The sequence below is a fragment of the Grus americana genome, chromosome 1, assembly GCF_028858705.1.
Source record: "Grus americana isolate bGruAme1 chromosome 1, bGruAme1.mat, whole genome shotgun sequence".
NCBI classification, from domain to species: domain Eukaryota; kingdom Metazoa; phylum Chordata; class Aves; order Gruiformes; family Gruidae; genus Grus; species Grus americana.
In genome coordinates, this window is record NC_072852.1 from 201,108,755 (window position 1) to 201,124,814 (window position 16,060).

General features: G+C 44.7%; 1 protein-coding gene across 2 annotated transcripts; it reads right to left on the minus strand.

Moving 5' to 3' along the window:
• Positions 1-8,344: 8,344 nt before the first annotated feature.
• Positions 8,345-15,340, minus strand: C1H11orf87 (chromosome 1 C11orf87 homolog). Of its 2 annotated transcripts, none has more exons than XR_008575460.1 (2): positions 14,689-14,854; positions 8,345-14,292 (listed from the first exon to the last, which is right to left on the minus strand). XR_008575460.1 is itself a non-coding variant. In XM_054813267.1 (2 exons), exon 2 carries the CDS (start codon positions 14,142-14,144, stop codon positions 13,668-13,670), a length of 477 nt encoding a protein of 158 aa, XP_054669242.1. In that variant the 5' UTR covers positions 14,145-14,292; positions 15,279-15,340; the 3' UTR covers positions 13,526-13,667. The 2 variants fall into 2 exon arrangements, 1 of the variants encoding a protein (XP_054669242.1); XM_054813267.1 differs by lacking the exon at positions 14,689-14,854 and adding an exon at positions 15,279-15,340 and having other exon boundaries at positions 13,526-14,292.
• Between the last annotated feature and the right edge of the window lie 720 nt (positions 15,341-16,060).

A 16,060-nucleotide genomic window follows, 5' to 3' on the forward strand; every position in this document is an offset into this window, starting at 1 on the left:
AATTCCATGCACTTAGAATGATCTCACTTTGCATTACATAGAAGACAGTCCTCAGAGCAAACAGTTAGTATTAAAATATCCCCCACACTTGTATAAGTCACCCTTAGAACTGAAATGAGGTCTTATTAATTAGTGGCATATCCTCTGTGTTTATACAGCACCATTTGTGTGCCTGGTACACGTGAACAAAGTCACTACCCCAAGGAGCTTATAGTTTAAATTATAGAGATAGCTAACCACATCATTATAAACTTGTTATAGATTTGAATCTAAAAAGGAGGCAGAGCAAGACAAAACCGTGGGGAGTGAATACATCTGTTTTGCAAGGGAATCTGAGCTAGGATATGAGGTTATGCAAGGATATAAGCAGCTCGTAATAAGTGTATCCGCTATAATATAGAATTGGCTGGGGGTGGAGAGGGTTTTCACTAGATCAAACACTGGGGAAACGTTTAAAGCTAGATCCAATAAAAGACCTGGACACTGCAACTTTTGGGTCTTCCCTCCAACTGTATTAATTGGGCTACATCCAACAAAGGATTTATGTGGCTAAATCAGTCAATGGGAGGGTTAAAGGCGTACCTAAATTCCCACACCTAGTTGCTGCTTAACCCTGTACATGCATTAAGAATCAAGCTGATGTGTTATGTTTCCCAAGTACCCAGAGTTTGCTGCTCCTGCCCACAGCCACGAGACACTACCAGTGGCTCAGAGAGATCATCAAGAAAAGCAAAGCCTGGAAGAAGTTTCCCACACATTTTTTTCTCTTGTTCTTCACTTCATAGCTTCCTTTCCACTTATCACCACTACCCCACTGCACAAAGGCTTTGAGTCTTTTAGTAACTTCTTCCTTTCCCCCAACATATACAGTGCTTTAGCTTTTTGAATCTGACCTGCATCACTCAGCAGTTAGGAAGCAATTTCTGCATCCATCCATGAGGTCAGCTGATGCAACAAAAACCTCTGTACAACAAATGTCATGTAAAGGAAGAACACAGGCTCCTTGAGCCCAAACCATGATAAATACTTTGCATACAAACTTCAAGCCTGGCTGTATACGTACACATTTCGCTGCTTTGGGAGATTTCCAAGAGCACACAGAGAGTGCCACTAGAGGAACCCAGCTTTTTAGAGGGCTGCTATCCTGCTATCCTCTTCCTACCCAGTAAACAGTAAAGTTTGGTCTTTGATCTATAAAAGGATGTTTGTGAATCCCACAATATTTTCAGCTCATGACCAATGCTGATTATAGTTGAAAACCCTGAGTTACTGCACTGATATTCTCTTTCCCCAGATTGCCTTCTTTAAATAGTTTTTAACTTTTCAGTTCATCTCTTGAAATGAAGTGTGTAGGAGAGGAGACAGTAGTATTGTTTGAGGCAGCCTTTACTGGTATGCACCCAACAGCACTTCTCATGCACATTGAATGTCCTCTCTCCGTTGAACGTGTCGTGCGGTAGTGAAGGTGTGCTATGAGAAAGCAAAGTGAAACCCTCACCTCCAGGAAATGTTAGCCTTGTAACAAAAAATTGTCAGTTTCTGCACAATTTTCTGCAAAAAAAAAAAATACTGTCCTTTACACAAAAATTCTATTTTATGGTGAAAAATGTATTTTGTGGATCAATAGATTGAAGGCTAAAGGAAAGTGATATAATCATCTTGTCCAGTCTCTTGTAGAAATCCATCTAAGGAATATAGTTAAAAAAAAAAAATTGCATCTACCTTGTAACTTCTCTAGAAGTAACGACATTTTAGAATAACATGTAGATTCAAACAGTTCAAATTATAAGAATCTACCATAGCCCAATTCATTATCTCTACTATCAAAAATATTCTCCATATTATACAACATCAGCTTCCTCACTTTGTGTCACATCAGGATATTTTATTCTATTCTAACCAATTACTCCCCATGAAAAATATGTTTTACACATAAGACTGTGCTCACGCTCCCTTTCAGCTTTTTCTTGGGTAAGCAGAACAGATTGAGTTTTTTAGGTTCTCACTAGAAGGCATGTTTCCTGCACTATCCTGTGGCTGTTTTCTGAATTATTTATCAATTAAAAAAGAAATGCCAGCTTGCTTGGGTATATTGTCTTGTTTCTATCTGGATACCCTGGGAAATATTCATTGATAAGCATGAATGCTATTCTCTTTCTCTTAGGACAAACCAAAATGAAGATTACTTCTCAGTTTGGGCTGAAAGAGAATTGTTTTGATGCCACTTGCTTGTACTCTTATAAATAACCAGAAGTTGCAATACCTGATGATTCTTTTTTGAGCACACAGATTAAAGCAGCTACAAAAGAACACATAACCCCAAACTTTTCTGAAAACCTCATTAACTTGAAAGCTGAATCTTTGGCTTAAAGAGGAGTCATCAGACCAAAATCTGTGTGTGAGAATTTATATATATAAGGATGATAACCAAACATACACACATATATATATCATACACGTGTATTTATTTATTTATTTATCTATTTATTTATTTATTTATAATGCAAAAAGCTATGGACCATATGTGGCCTCTGTCTTTGTGTGTAGCCCACTAAGGGACTTTCAGCTGTGGTCAGCTTTGAAAGAACAAGACTGTTGAATTTTTTCCAGCTGCACCAGGACCAACATAAGTGTCTTGGCTCTCAGGAGGGACAATTCAAGTCCAAAATCGCCAGCCCACATCCAGTCAACCTGGAGAACCCTGAATTTCTGCATTGTGTTTTCCACCCAGGCCTTCAAACTGGCTGCTGATGGACCTCTCCCAGGTCACCAAGATCAATGTGAGGAAGGAGAGGCCATTCATTTGTGACAAAGGCCTAGAGCCTGATGGTTTTGTTCTGCAAAACTCCTTAAATTCATGCATAAAACTTGCAATTGCTAACACTACAACCACTGCACTGTTCATAGGAGGAAGGAGGAGAAGAAATCTGGCTACTCTTAGACAAAATCAAATTATCTGTAAATTTAAGAAGTTATATTACTACATTTTATTTGTTTATCCTCTCCAGTTACATATCCCTGTAACTTTAGCCTAAAAAGTGTCATAAAATGGCAGACTTAATTCTAATTTTAAAAAAATCTAATGAGACAATTCTATGTTCTTAAGTCTTCTTTGGAAAATAAATTTGTGTAATCTACAGGAAAAATAGTTTTCAGATATTTAACTGTAAAAAGCCAATTGAACTTCCAAATATGGCAGGCCTGCTGTACACTAGACCCTAAAAACTATGAGACATGCATCAGGAATATTTGTGATATAATCCAAATCCCATTGGAATGGACATCAGCTTCCCATTAATTTCAGTAGGGTTTTGGTCCAGCTCTTGATCCATTCAATGCAGTGTCACGTCAAAAGATCCTCAGCCTGCTTTGCTGTTAGTGAAGCACAGAGACATATCTGGAGGTTCAGCACAAGATTTTTTTTTTGCTAAAGAGACATTGGAATAAGGGGAAAACAATGAAGGGAGGGAAGGGTAAATCTATAAAAACAGTTTATTTTGTGAGGCAAAATTCCACGGCCACCACAATCATCTCATTTATTTCAGCTGACACCTCCCGAGTAGGTACAGGATTGCATATGTAACACTTTCCCATATTTTTCCCCCAGGACACAGTTTTGTTTACACTCCCAGTGCTGTGAATTTATAACAACTGAAGCATTGTTTGGGTTATTACATGTAATAGGAACTGTATTTTCACAGATGGCTTACCTTCCTTGCCAGATGTCTGTTTTTAACAGTGTCCTAATAACTACTGCATACGCTAACTTCATTCGGTATATTAAAAAATATTGCCTTGAAGGGACAAACCTGTTATTTTTAGGCTACTTTTGTAATCACTGAAATAACTTATGAAAGTATGAACTGGATTCACCAGCACTTGCAAGCGGGAAATGAGCTACGACTCTCTAAAAAATGAATGCTTCTGTGCCACTGGACCTGCCAGGCAGGAGACATGAGTTACTGGATTAAAATCCTGTTTGTGACAGACAGTAGATCATTTGGTAGCTATGTGACTCCAGATCCCCTTCTAGTCTTAGAAATCTATGATTCACCTTCTGAACAAGCTTCACATAACCATCACAATTATCAAACAAATCCCTAATTTCTTGCTTCAAAAGATTACAGTCTGGAAAACCAAAGGAAACAGACAATGCCTGGGGGTTGAAGAAAGAGCATATAAACAGCACAGATGGGCTTCAAAGATATTGTTGAGCAGCATTGCCAAATCCAAACATTTCAAAACTATGAGTCAGGCACCAGAAAAGTCTTGAAATTTGCTTATAATTCATGAGATGTGAAAAATAACTTATTTCAGTAACGCCCGCATTATTGTGCAGGCACATTCACTGCCCAACTGCCTGTCAGTTGTCCTCCCCCATCAGTTTTTGCATCCATTGGTTAATTTCAACTCCGTTTGATGGAAGAGCGGAGAGCTGAATGGTGTTGACTCCTTACGAGATCTGTGGGTGGCTGGGTTGGGGGTGAAGAGCATGCTGGTGGCTGCGCGGGGAGGAAGGCAGGGATAACTGGGACCTTGTCTGCACCGATCAATGCACCCTCACCCATCCAGCTCCGTGCATGCCATGTCCAAGCCAACTGGGTCAGGAGTGGGAGCTGCAGACATTGTACAGGGCTGGGCATACGGGGGAGCAGGGCGATATGTGGAGAAGCATGAAGGATCTCATTCAAAGGGTGGAGGGAGAAAGGAAGCTAATGCAGCTGGACACCATGGAGTGTGAATAAGGCTGTGGGCATTGTGGCAGTGGGGTGTGACAGTACCCACGAGCCAGGTGAAGATCCACAGCCATTGCACGCCATCTATATTTTAATCCCAGATGTCCATAACATGGATATTAAGCACCAGGTACACTAAATGGGACTCATAAGTCCTTCCTCCCAAAACTATGCTGAAGGGTTTAGTGCCCCTGTATCTTTCCCCTTGCTGCTGGATGCTACTCCTTCCAGTAGTTGTTGCTCCCTTGTGATTCACTAACTCATTCACTATACATCTATGCAAGTGTACCATAACTTGTTTCAAAGTAAAGTAAGTTAATGAAGACCTAACACTGAATTCAGGTAAGGTGGGCTGGAAGAGTGCTGGCAGCGGGCAGGAGACAGCAACAGGAAAGCGAATGGAAACCTCCTCAAGCTGAGAAGTTACTCAGACCAAGGTACTACGAAGCAAATCCTCAAGATTTTCCTTACCAAATCACCAGTTCTAACCCAGCAAGATCTTTGTGTTTCCAAAAGTTGGGGTTTTTTCATGCCTTACATGATGGGAAGTTTGCTCTCCATTTTATTGTTGACAGCTATTGCCATTGCAAGTTCACCGCCTCCATCAGTCTGAAGGAGCTGAATGAGGACTGCACGCTCAAGGAATCTGAATTCCTCCTGGCCCTTCACTGCAAAAGCTGGTGCATATCAGCAGAGAAGAAGCACGACTCTCTGCCAGTGAAGTGCCCAGGCTATGAACAAGTAGAGATTTGTCAACCTGGCATCTTTCAGAAGCACAGCGTTTGCACACGGATTACGGCATCACATTGCTTGCTTTATTTTGACGTAATTTGAAATTCTACTTTCCAGAACATTAGGAGAAATCTTATTAAAAGAAACAGAGAAGGCCTAATTGGAGCATAGCAATCTCAAGAGTTTCTCTGGAAGCTGCAATATCCAAAGTTTTCATTTATAAAAGACATTACACCCAGATCTGATAACAAAGGAGTTGCGTGGTACCGTCATGTTTTCTCACTTGCATGCGTACTGGCCTAAGGAATCTGCCCTTATCCCTGCAGTATGGCTACAGTGCTATACAAACAGTCGTACTAAACCCCATCTGTCACATTTCAGCTATCTTTTCCACTCCTTTGCTAGGTTCATCATCATCCCTTTACCCCAGGAGGAACTGACTTTAGGGAAGCTCTGTCACATAGGTAATGGCCCATATAGTCAGCTCAGTTCTAGAGGTATATAAATCCAGAATAAATCAAGTGGTGAGCAGAGATGTTTTGAACTTGCTTTACTGTAGATAGGTAAAAAGTCATGGCTGTCTCAGCATTTACATGTTTCTTGCTTTCTGTTCAAATGCAATCAAATGTTGTTTACAGATTTTTGCAGTGACCCCACATGATCAGCTGGGCAGTTGACCTCCTTTACACACCATTGCTGCCAAACCGAACAAGTTCTAACACACGTGCTGGAAGCGAAGGGTCCCCGATGCTTTGGCTGAGGTCTGTCAAAAGGATGGTTTAATAGAAACCGTGTTTCTATAATGAAAACAAACAGACTTCAAACAGTTCAGCTGGAGTTCATGGAGAAGCAGAGGCTCACTGACTGAGTTTTCTAGCTGTGCAGCAAAGTAAAAGCATATGTCCAACAGCATTCAAGACCACAAGTAAAAGAATGGATTGTGATAATCTAATTTAAAAGAAGAAAATGTGGAGCAGGTGGTCAGCCATTACTAGACATTCAGTTGACCTTGTCTGTCAGGTTTTACATATATATTTGCATTATTAATACTCATGTTATCACCACATCCTCTCATTTATTTAGTGTCCCCTCTGTAGTAACTGATGCTTTTCCTTACAATGGTGTTCTTGATATGAAAGAATGGCAATTTCTCAGCAGTTTCAGCCTGTAGTCTAGGGCTGGCAGCTTAATCAGGAAATGTGATGTTGTTCCACAGCCAATAGACCATGTCGGGAAGCGTGCTGGGATTTCTCAGACTGTTTCAAGTCCAGCACTCTATCAAAAGCTTCTGCCTTGTCACAGAGATTTTGATACCATATCAATGTGGTTGGGCTACGGGTAAATGTGTGACAATGCTGGATCAGGAGGAGGGCAAAGTCCTACAGTTATCTTTGCAGAAATCAAACCAACTGATCACTTAAAGAGGGAAATTTTCTAATGTCAGAGATAGGCTGAGATTACCCACTGGAAGGAAGAAACAAGCCTGGCCAACATAGCCCATCCTGTGGAAACACTAACCAGACTGGCTCTCTGGTGGGGAGTCAGATTCGGAGAAAATAGCAGGACACAGCAAAAGCTGAAGAGAAGTGATCATGAGCATGTCACATGTAGGTAACCCCCCGGTGATCCCCCACAGGAGCTCACAGACTGAGAGTCAAAACACAAGAGAAATCCATGTGCCCCAGAAATACCGGGAAGCAATCAGGAGTCTGACGACACTGGCGAGGGATGGACAGCCAGCAGGGAGTGAGATGTGCTCTCGTCTTGGGCATAGTCCAGGCCCCACTGAATTCAGGGAGGTTTTGCCATGAATTTCATTAGTGATGGGTTTACTCCCAAGAATTGTCTTTTCCTATATTCTTATTACCTTAGTCAGCACTCTGCTCAAAACCACACAAGCCTGTTTCCTGCACTGAAAAAAAGTGTTATGATGAAATGGTAAAATAAACATCAGTCGTCTTGGCTCTCCTTCGTAATAGGTATTCCACTTCAACTTCAAAATTAAATTGAGCCTCTCGGTGTGATTGTTCAAGCATCTTGCCCGGCCATCCGTCTCCCAGCTGTGCAGTGTACCACTTGGCCCTCGCTGCCAAACGTAAGCACTTTAATCCAAGCCAGGTGATTAGCATAAAGACTCTCTTAATTTGTATTATGGTATCGGTATTTTGTTAATGTATATGCAGCTTAATTTATTCATTTCAGTGCTGTATATTTGCAGGTTCCATGTCTTTATTTAACAGTTTTATATCAGTTACTACATAAATAGCTTGGAAGCTGAGGGCCTCACAATGTCTGAGTGACAGAGCCAGGAATAAAATGTAAAGGCGCTCATCTACAGTCATGACTTCATCCTCCAGCACATGCTGCTTTTATTGTATTACAGAGCTAATATTTTCTCCTTCTAACCTTCTATACTTACCCCTTATTTACAGTACTCATAATCCCCTAGGATACTTTATTATTTTTAGATTACTAGATGTTTGAAATGTTTTAACCTGTACTTTGTCATTGACTGTGGTTACTGCTTTTTGCGAAGCTAAAACCGTAAAAGAAAGGCAATCTGTCTGTTATATGTGAGTTCTTTCAAAAGATTTTAGGTTAAAAAAAAATGCTTGATTAGGGAGAAGTGGTGTCTGAAAAACAAAGGACAAAGAATCACTGTGAAACCAACAAAACCTGTAGGATTTTGTTCTGCTGTACAATGTGTTTGTATACGTGTATTTTGCAGTGCTTGCTTCAAATTCTTTGTCCTCTTTAGAGAAGTAAAATAATGAAGAGATTATATTGCTCCATTTCAAGGAAGAAAACAACAAAGAAAAGCCAACTGGAACACTGGATTATATAAATAAAGGCAATTTTTACTGACAGTGTTCTGATCCAAATATTTATTTATTTCCTAACTCATACAAAAGCTTGTGGAGGTACTGGGTTAAAAGGGCTGGAAAACGAATTCTTCTAGTTATCCACAGAGAACATATAGTACCAATGAAGCAATGAAAACTTCTTTGATTTGAATACGAAATATATTACATATAATTTACAGAAATGAGATCTACTGTCACGTAGAAAATGATGTTTTAGAGCAATGGTATCAGGAAGGAGACTGATACTTGTGTCTCCATGGCTGGAATGGGTCGTCCCTCACCCAGGTCCATGCAGTGGATGGGGAGGCTTCACTTCCACACCTCCCAAGGGAAAGCTAACCATCACCACTGCCAGGCGTTTCACCTGTTTGCTTGTCAGACAGTGACCTCTCTCCTCAAGGCTCGTGCACCATCCAGTTTTTGCAAGTTCATAACACATTTTATAGACTATTGAATTTGGCTGGATTCAGACCAGAGACCTACATGTAAAAGACTAGAAACAGAAGGAAGCTCTGTTCTACTAGAAATTTATTTAGCGATCAGATGGAAAACTTGGCTTCAGGGGAAAAAAAAGGGTTAGATACCAGAAAGAGATGAGAAAGTCAGTCCTGGATAAACGTAGTTCTAATTTTTAACATAAACGAAGGTGTTATTAAAGTTTTGTATATCAGTCATGCCAACTTCTATGTAGATGAGAAATGTAATGAAATGGTATCTAAGTCATTATAAATTTTGCTATTTACACAAAAGAGGAAAAAGAAGGTTTCCTACTTCATTTTTGTGTTTCCCTTCATATCTTGCATACTTATTAAAATGTAGGGTTTCAAGTACCCATAGAAAAAATACAAACGTGCACAGAGAGTAACCACTACAAAGGAAAAAAAAGCAACCAAGTCCTGTAACTGGATTTAAAATAATTCAGTCCTGTCCAAAGAGTCAAATCATGTTCTTTTTCCTCCCTACATAAAAGTTGCACTCATATTCATAACAGTAGAAGAAGAAAAGCACAGTTGCTTCATAACACTGGACATAGCTTTCCAGAAACAAGATAGCAACTACTCAGAAATGCTACGGAAAACATTAAGCACACAGTAACTTGCTATTTACATTAAAGATAGTAGCCTTTAAAATTAATTAAAAATAAAAGCAACACCACTCCCCCCGTGTTTAGTCATAGGACAGTTTTGTATACAATGTGGAGTCTCTGTTCTTTGCTTTTTGTCCAGTATTTCTTTCAAGATATATATCTATATATACAGATATACGTCTGAGAGAGATGTATCAAAAGCTAAAACATGTCTGGATGGAGAACCTGCAAATTTAATCGGAGACTACATTTGCAGCAGACAAACCCCCACAGAAAAAAAGGCTGGAATGACACATTATAATGAAATGACATTCCCCGTCCATGATCCGCATAGGATCCATGTAGAAACCTAAGCACCTCAGTCCATAGAAGTGGAGCTGACAGCAGCAGCACGGGCTCCCCGGTGCCACCGGGCTGGAGCATCCCAGCCCTCGTGGGATGCAGTGGTTTCCATCCCCATGGAGGCTGCCGGGACGGGTGCAGAGCATGGCCAGCGGTGGTGATGTGGAGAGCTGTCACCCTCCATGTGGACCACAGACGGGATCCAAGTCCCTTGGCAGTCAGTGGAAGCCACTCCTGTTGATGCCAGCGGGAGCTGGACGAAGCCCCTGGGTAGCAGCAGGCTCCGAGGACAGAACTGCAGGACAAGGCATCGCCGACTCTCCGATCCGGCCCCAGTGCTGCCACCGCATCGCCCGGTGGGCTCTCAGTTCTCACTAGGTTCTACAAAACAAGTCATTGCTGTCATGCTTCTTCCACGGGACGACAGCTGGACCGGACAGGAACCGTTGGGCGCCACAGCACTTCTTATTCTTACACATGCAGGAGGCTCGTGGGCAACCGGGCCAAGTTTCTTATTCAGAACCAGGAAAACCCAGCCGGAGGATGTGCCTCTCAACAGAGGAAAGGCTGGCTGTGCTTCCAGCAGTCAGCACTCAGCTGCCCCGTCTCCATCGTAACTTGCCAAAACCAGTGCAAATTGACAGGAAAAAGAATGTCCGTGCTGAGAGGGTATAAATCGTTCCTTACATACGAGAATGGTACAAGCATTTACCCGGCATCTCTATCAAATATCGTAGAAAAGGTCACACAAAAATATTTAAATATATGGATACAGATACATAGATATTACACTTGCATAAAATATGTATATTTAAAACCCTTTGGGCAGTTTCACAGTTAGCTGAAAATGTATGCTTTAGAAATATGAACAATTTCCTACACTTTTCTAGTTTAAGGAGGAGGGGGGAGGGGAAAGAAGCATCAGCCTTATTAATACTGAATGCTAAGTGCAGAAGTTTAGCTGTAGCTGTAGGGTTTTGAAGCAATTGATTTGACAGAACCTCCAAGCATAAACTCTGGTTTTAAAATCCACATCTATTCCCTAGATTGCTTATTGTTTCATGAAAATGAAAACCTACGTGTCCTGCTTGTATCAGCTAGATCTCCTGAGACCATTCAATTAAACCTCATAAGCTTGCAATACTTCAAGATAGGATTGTGTACTGGGAGTACGCATAAACCTTATTGCAGTATTTCTGTGTGATAATAAAAATTTTTAACTTCTCATATCTTGTATAATTTAACTTTAGAAACAAAAAAAACCTTAAATGACACCACAAGAAGCTCACAGTTCTGAGAAAATTAAAGTCAGTATGAAATTTTACTTATAGACCACATAATTTACACAGATTTACATAAATACAGAGATATTAAAATATTAAATCAAAGCTAATTAACAGAGGATAGAGATTTACATGATAACATATTTTAATTCTAGTTACATTTTAGCAACTACTTTTAGTGTCATGAGATTATATAAATAATATATATACCTGTATATCCATAATATATATAAAGATATATATATATCTATCTCTCCATCCTTCTTTTTTTCTTCAAAAATAGGGCAATTTTATAACTGCAATGAGATGTGACAAGCAGTACACTTCTGGGGAATTATTGCATGCCTTGAGTGCATAAGGCAGAAGGAAGAGTATCTGACTTCAGACACTAAAGAAGTGGAATCATCAACCAGAAATGCACTGGAGTGATTTGGAACATCTTATTGCTTTTATAAAACTTGAAATTATACACTGGTGTTTGTTGTTGGGTTTTGTTGTTGTTTTTTTTTTTTTTTAAAGGCACAAAATAAAGGGGAAAGTAATATCTCTCTATTTAGTGGAGACCAATGATCAGGAAACTCCATTACTGTTCACTGAACACTCTTCATTGTCCTAAATCTATTCCCTGTGGTGCAATACTGTGCTGCAGTTGCATAAGGAGGTTAAACACAAAAGTTCATGCATCCTTTATTGGGGAAACAAAACAAAGCCAATTTCCTTGCCCAGCAACAACAAAGTAGCCATTAGCATCCGATCATACCGGCTGGTGACGGGAGCCAGCCATCGCTCCCATCAAACTGCAATGTGCAAAACCCCACTGGGTCGCAGGTACGCTTGCCACACTAACCTCAGCTGGCGGAGCAGCTCCTTGAGCTGGATGATACAGTACTTGCCTAAAGCGCTGGAGGCACAGATCCAAACTCAACAGCAATTTCTTGTCAGACCAGGCAGGATTGGAAAGGGATAAAACTGGGTAAGAGAAACACTGCCCTGAAACATCTGCATTTTGGGGCTATTAGAGGATTATGGAGCACCTCTGCCCCCTTCTTTCCCCATTTCAAATTGGTTAACGGCATTCACTCCTGGCTCACGTGCCTGGGATTTCTCTAGCCTAACCATCACCCTGGGAGGCAGAGTACAGCAGGGAGGGAATAAGTGGATACAAAATATTAAAAACTGTGGATTATTACTATCTCCTCAGATCACTTAGAATGCCAGGATAGAAAGAGAAGAAAGAAAAAAAAAAAAAGAAGAAGAAGAAATCCCTCAGGATCATTTTTTCTTTGCTGTAATTTTTAGATGTTAATATGCACAGTAGAGGGCTGCCTCTGCTATGATACCACACAAGATGTTTCAAAGTTTGGATATGGCACTCTGTTAAGGCACCTTCAAGTAATGGTCATTGATTTAATCGCTAAGCAAAGCTGCATTTTCTGTACCCGACACTGCTCCCTCCAACACACACAGTACTAGAAGCCACTCACACCTGCCATCCACAGACAAAAAACTCCTGGTGCTTGCTATGGGAAAACTACACCAGCCACTTCTGAAATAAATATTTGCCAGGGTTTAGGAGCGGACATTTTGCACAACTGCGTAGTTTGTTCCCCAAGAGGGGAAAAGGGAGAAAATTAAATGTTGTCTGTCCCTGTCTACTAGATTAGGAGAATTAAAAATATGTATCAGCCTAAAAAAGTAGAAGCCAGCTCTGTACTGCTGCAGGATTCCTTGCTGGGAGGCGAAGCTGTAAACGCAGGCGTTCAGTGCGGGGTGCCTGGTGCAGAACTGGATTTGTTTCAGGACCAACAGGAGGTACAAGGACACCCTCCCCTGGGAGAGGACGGGCAAGTTACTGCACAGCACCTCGCCCTGCCACACAAAACCGGACTGGGTTTCAGGTTTCACGGCACGGGGATGGGGATGGGGGGGCACCTGAAGATGAGGGGAGCCGAGGGGAGAGGAAAGCTTGGGCATCGCTCTGTGCAGACAGCTCACTGCATCCCCCCGGACGGCGGGATGCTCAGTGCTGCAGCTGGGGGGCACGGGGCCATGGGGCCCGAGAGCACTTGTGGTTAAGCCCAACTAGGGGTGGCCACTTCTACACAAAACAATACCCAGTCCTGGTAAGGAGCGAGAAGGGTGGGACAGGGGCATAGGTCCTAGCACAAAACGAGAGACCAGGGTGGGCTGTCGCCCTGCTCTGAGGGGACAGGGGGTCCCAAGGCACCCGCCAGACCTGCCTCTCCCCCCACGCCACTCACCCACGCCCCAACCCACGTCATGCAATGGTGACACGGGGTGCAGCGGGAATCCCAAGAGAGTGGGATCGTCCCGCTCCTCAGCATAGTGACGTCCAGAGAAGAGGGATCCCCCACCCCTGGCCCTCTCCTCCAGGTGGACGACTTGATATTTGGTAGCTGTGTGCAGCTCCTTCTCCAGTAAAAAGACGCATCCTTTCCTCACACAGTCAATGAGAAACGCAATGTGATCTGTCATGCGCTTGGATCATGGGCTTGTTCGTTCATTTGAATTAGTAATGTTTTCTTCTTCTTTGGGGACTAGAATAATCACTCAGGTATTTACAAACACCAACCAGCGCCTTTGCGAGGTCTCCCCAAAACCATCATGACAAAATCACCGTCTGCAAGAGCCCCGCACCAGCTGTGTCCAAACAAGCCTGTGCTTGCTGAGAGCTCAGGGCTGCCGAGGGAGAGGGGCGCTGGATCTCCGAGTCCGGGGGGGGTCTTCCCAGCCGGCTGTCTCTTCCTTGGGGAGCCTCTCCTTGCACCCCCGTCCCAGGGTGCTGGCTGCTGCTATTGCTACTGCGGGTGCAGTGGTCCCGTTCATACTCCTCCTGAGCCTTTTGCATTTTCCGCTTCTTCATCTTCCTTTTGTGGATGTGGAAGGTGGTGAGGGAGAGAAGGATCAGGCAGAAGATGAGGGTGACCAGGACAATTAAAACCAGAGTGGATGAGAAGGACTGGAAGAGTTGACCCACTTGCGTGATGCAGGTGCTGCTGGTGTTTAATGTGCCAGATGTCCTGTTCAGAAGACAAGGCGGCAGGGACAGCCTCAAGTCCTTGGCGAGCTTGGCACTCATTGAGGAGGCTTCGGAAGATGAGGATCTTCCTCCCCTCTCTGAAGACGCCTAAATTTCAATCAGTGCCTGGCTGCTGGCAGGCGCTCGCTGGAAATGCCCGGGATGCTGCCGGCTCAGCCTCACGCTCGCTCTAAAGTGACAGAGCAGCCTGCAAAGGGAGCCGGACACATCAGCGCTCCGAGGCACCCACCCTGCGCAGCTCCCCCCTCCCCAAAACACCGCGCCGGCGGCTGCGGCAGCCTCCTCCCTGCGCCCCGCCACGGCAGCGCTCCGAGCGGCCCCGGCTCCCTGCCGGGAGGCGGCACAGGGGTTCGGCGGGACGGGAACGGGGCACTGCGCCGCCACACCGACTTCGCAAATTACTCGGCATCCCGGGCAGCACCGCCCGGCCGCTCACCCCAACTAGTTGCCGCGGGAAGGAAGGGAGGGAGGGAGGGAGCGGCGGCCCGGCTGCCAGACCCGCCGCACCCGGGCGGGGACGGGCTGCCGAAGCCGGGCGGGGACCTGCCCCGCGGTGCCGGTGCCCGCCCCGGAGCCCCCTTACCTGCGCCGGCGGAGGCAGCGAGGGAGCGCCCGGGCGCCGCGGGCGCTGGGGGCTGCGGCAGCGCGGAGTGAGCGCGCAGAGCGGAGCCGCCGCCGCTTCGGGGAGCGCCGCCCGCAGCCTATAGCCGCCCCGGCCGGTGACGTCAGGCAGCGCGGCCGGGCCCGCTCGCCGCCGCCCCGCACGGCCCCGCGGCGGCGGAGGGGGCGGCGGGGGCGGCCCCCGCCCCAGGGCTCGCAGGCTCCGGCGCCCCGCGGAGCCCCGCCGCCGCCCGCGCCCTCGGCGCCCCCCGCGCTGCTGCCGGGCAGCCGGCCCCGCGCATCGCCCCTGCCCCACCGCGGTCCGACACCCCCCTCACACCCCCGTGCCCCTTACATCCCCAGATGCTGAGACCGGCCCAGACCCCTTCCCCCAAAGTACCCCGACATAGCGGCCATCCCCATCCGCCACAGCCAGCCCCTTGCCCCGCGTCCCCATCCACACAGACGCGCCATGGGCAGAGCGCCCACACCTAGTGACCCACAGCTATCCCCGGCGCCTTTACCTCCCGGCTGCCGCATACACCCATTGCCAGTCCACATTCTCATCCGTACCGTGCCCTGAGTGCCAGGCTCCCATACGGCACCAAAATCCCCCACGGCCACCAGAGCACCTGTCTCTCCTCACAGCCAGTGCACCCATCCATTTCCTGTGAGGCCAGTGTGAATCTGTGGAAGCTAAGAAACACCAAGGACCCTTGTACCGAATTGTAACAGATACCACAGGCACAGTGAATACTTGTAAAACCTTTTCTTACCAAGGCTAAGCATATTGCGGGTGTTGTCTTCAAGAACAGGTATGAACTGCCCATCTAAAGCTTGCCCAGAGGGGTGGTAGATGCCCCATCCCTGGAAACATTCAAGGCCAGGTTGGATGGAAATCTGAGCAACCTGATCTAGTTGAAGATTGTTATCATGGCAGGGGAGTTGGACTCGATGACCTTTATAGGTCCCTTCCAACCCAAACCACTCTATGATTTATGATTAATATATTTAAGCTAAAAATCAGATTATTTTTAAACATAAGAGAATTTATGATTTGAAAAATACTTTCAGTAGACATAATGGGGCAAAAATAGTAACTATAGGATGGAGATCCTCGCATTTTGAAAAGGAACAAAATGATGTGGTTGCGTGTGATAACACGGGACAAGACCTGATGACTCGGGAGATTCCTTCTGTTCCCAAATCATGCGCTCTAGACTAACCCTGGGTGCTGGGAGCAGAGTGACTGTAAAGCTCTAATGCGAGTAAAAGGACTTTAAGGAAAAATAGAAAGTCTCAGTCTTCTTTGGTGACCTGAAGCCACCTGAAAAGCCTGAAGGAAAATCTGTATG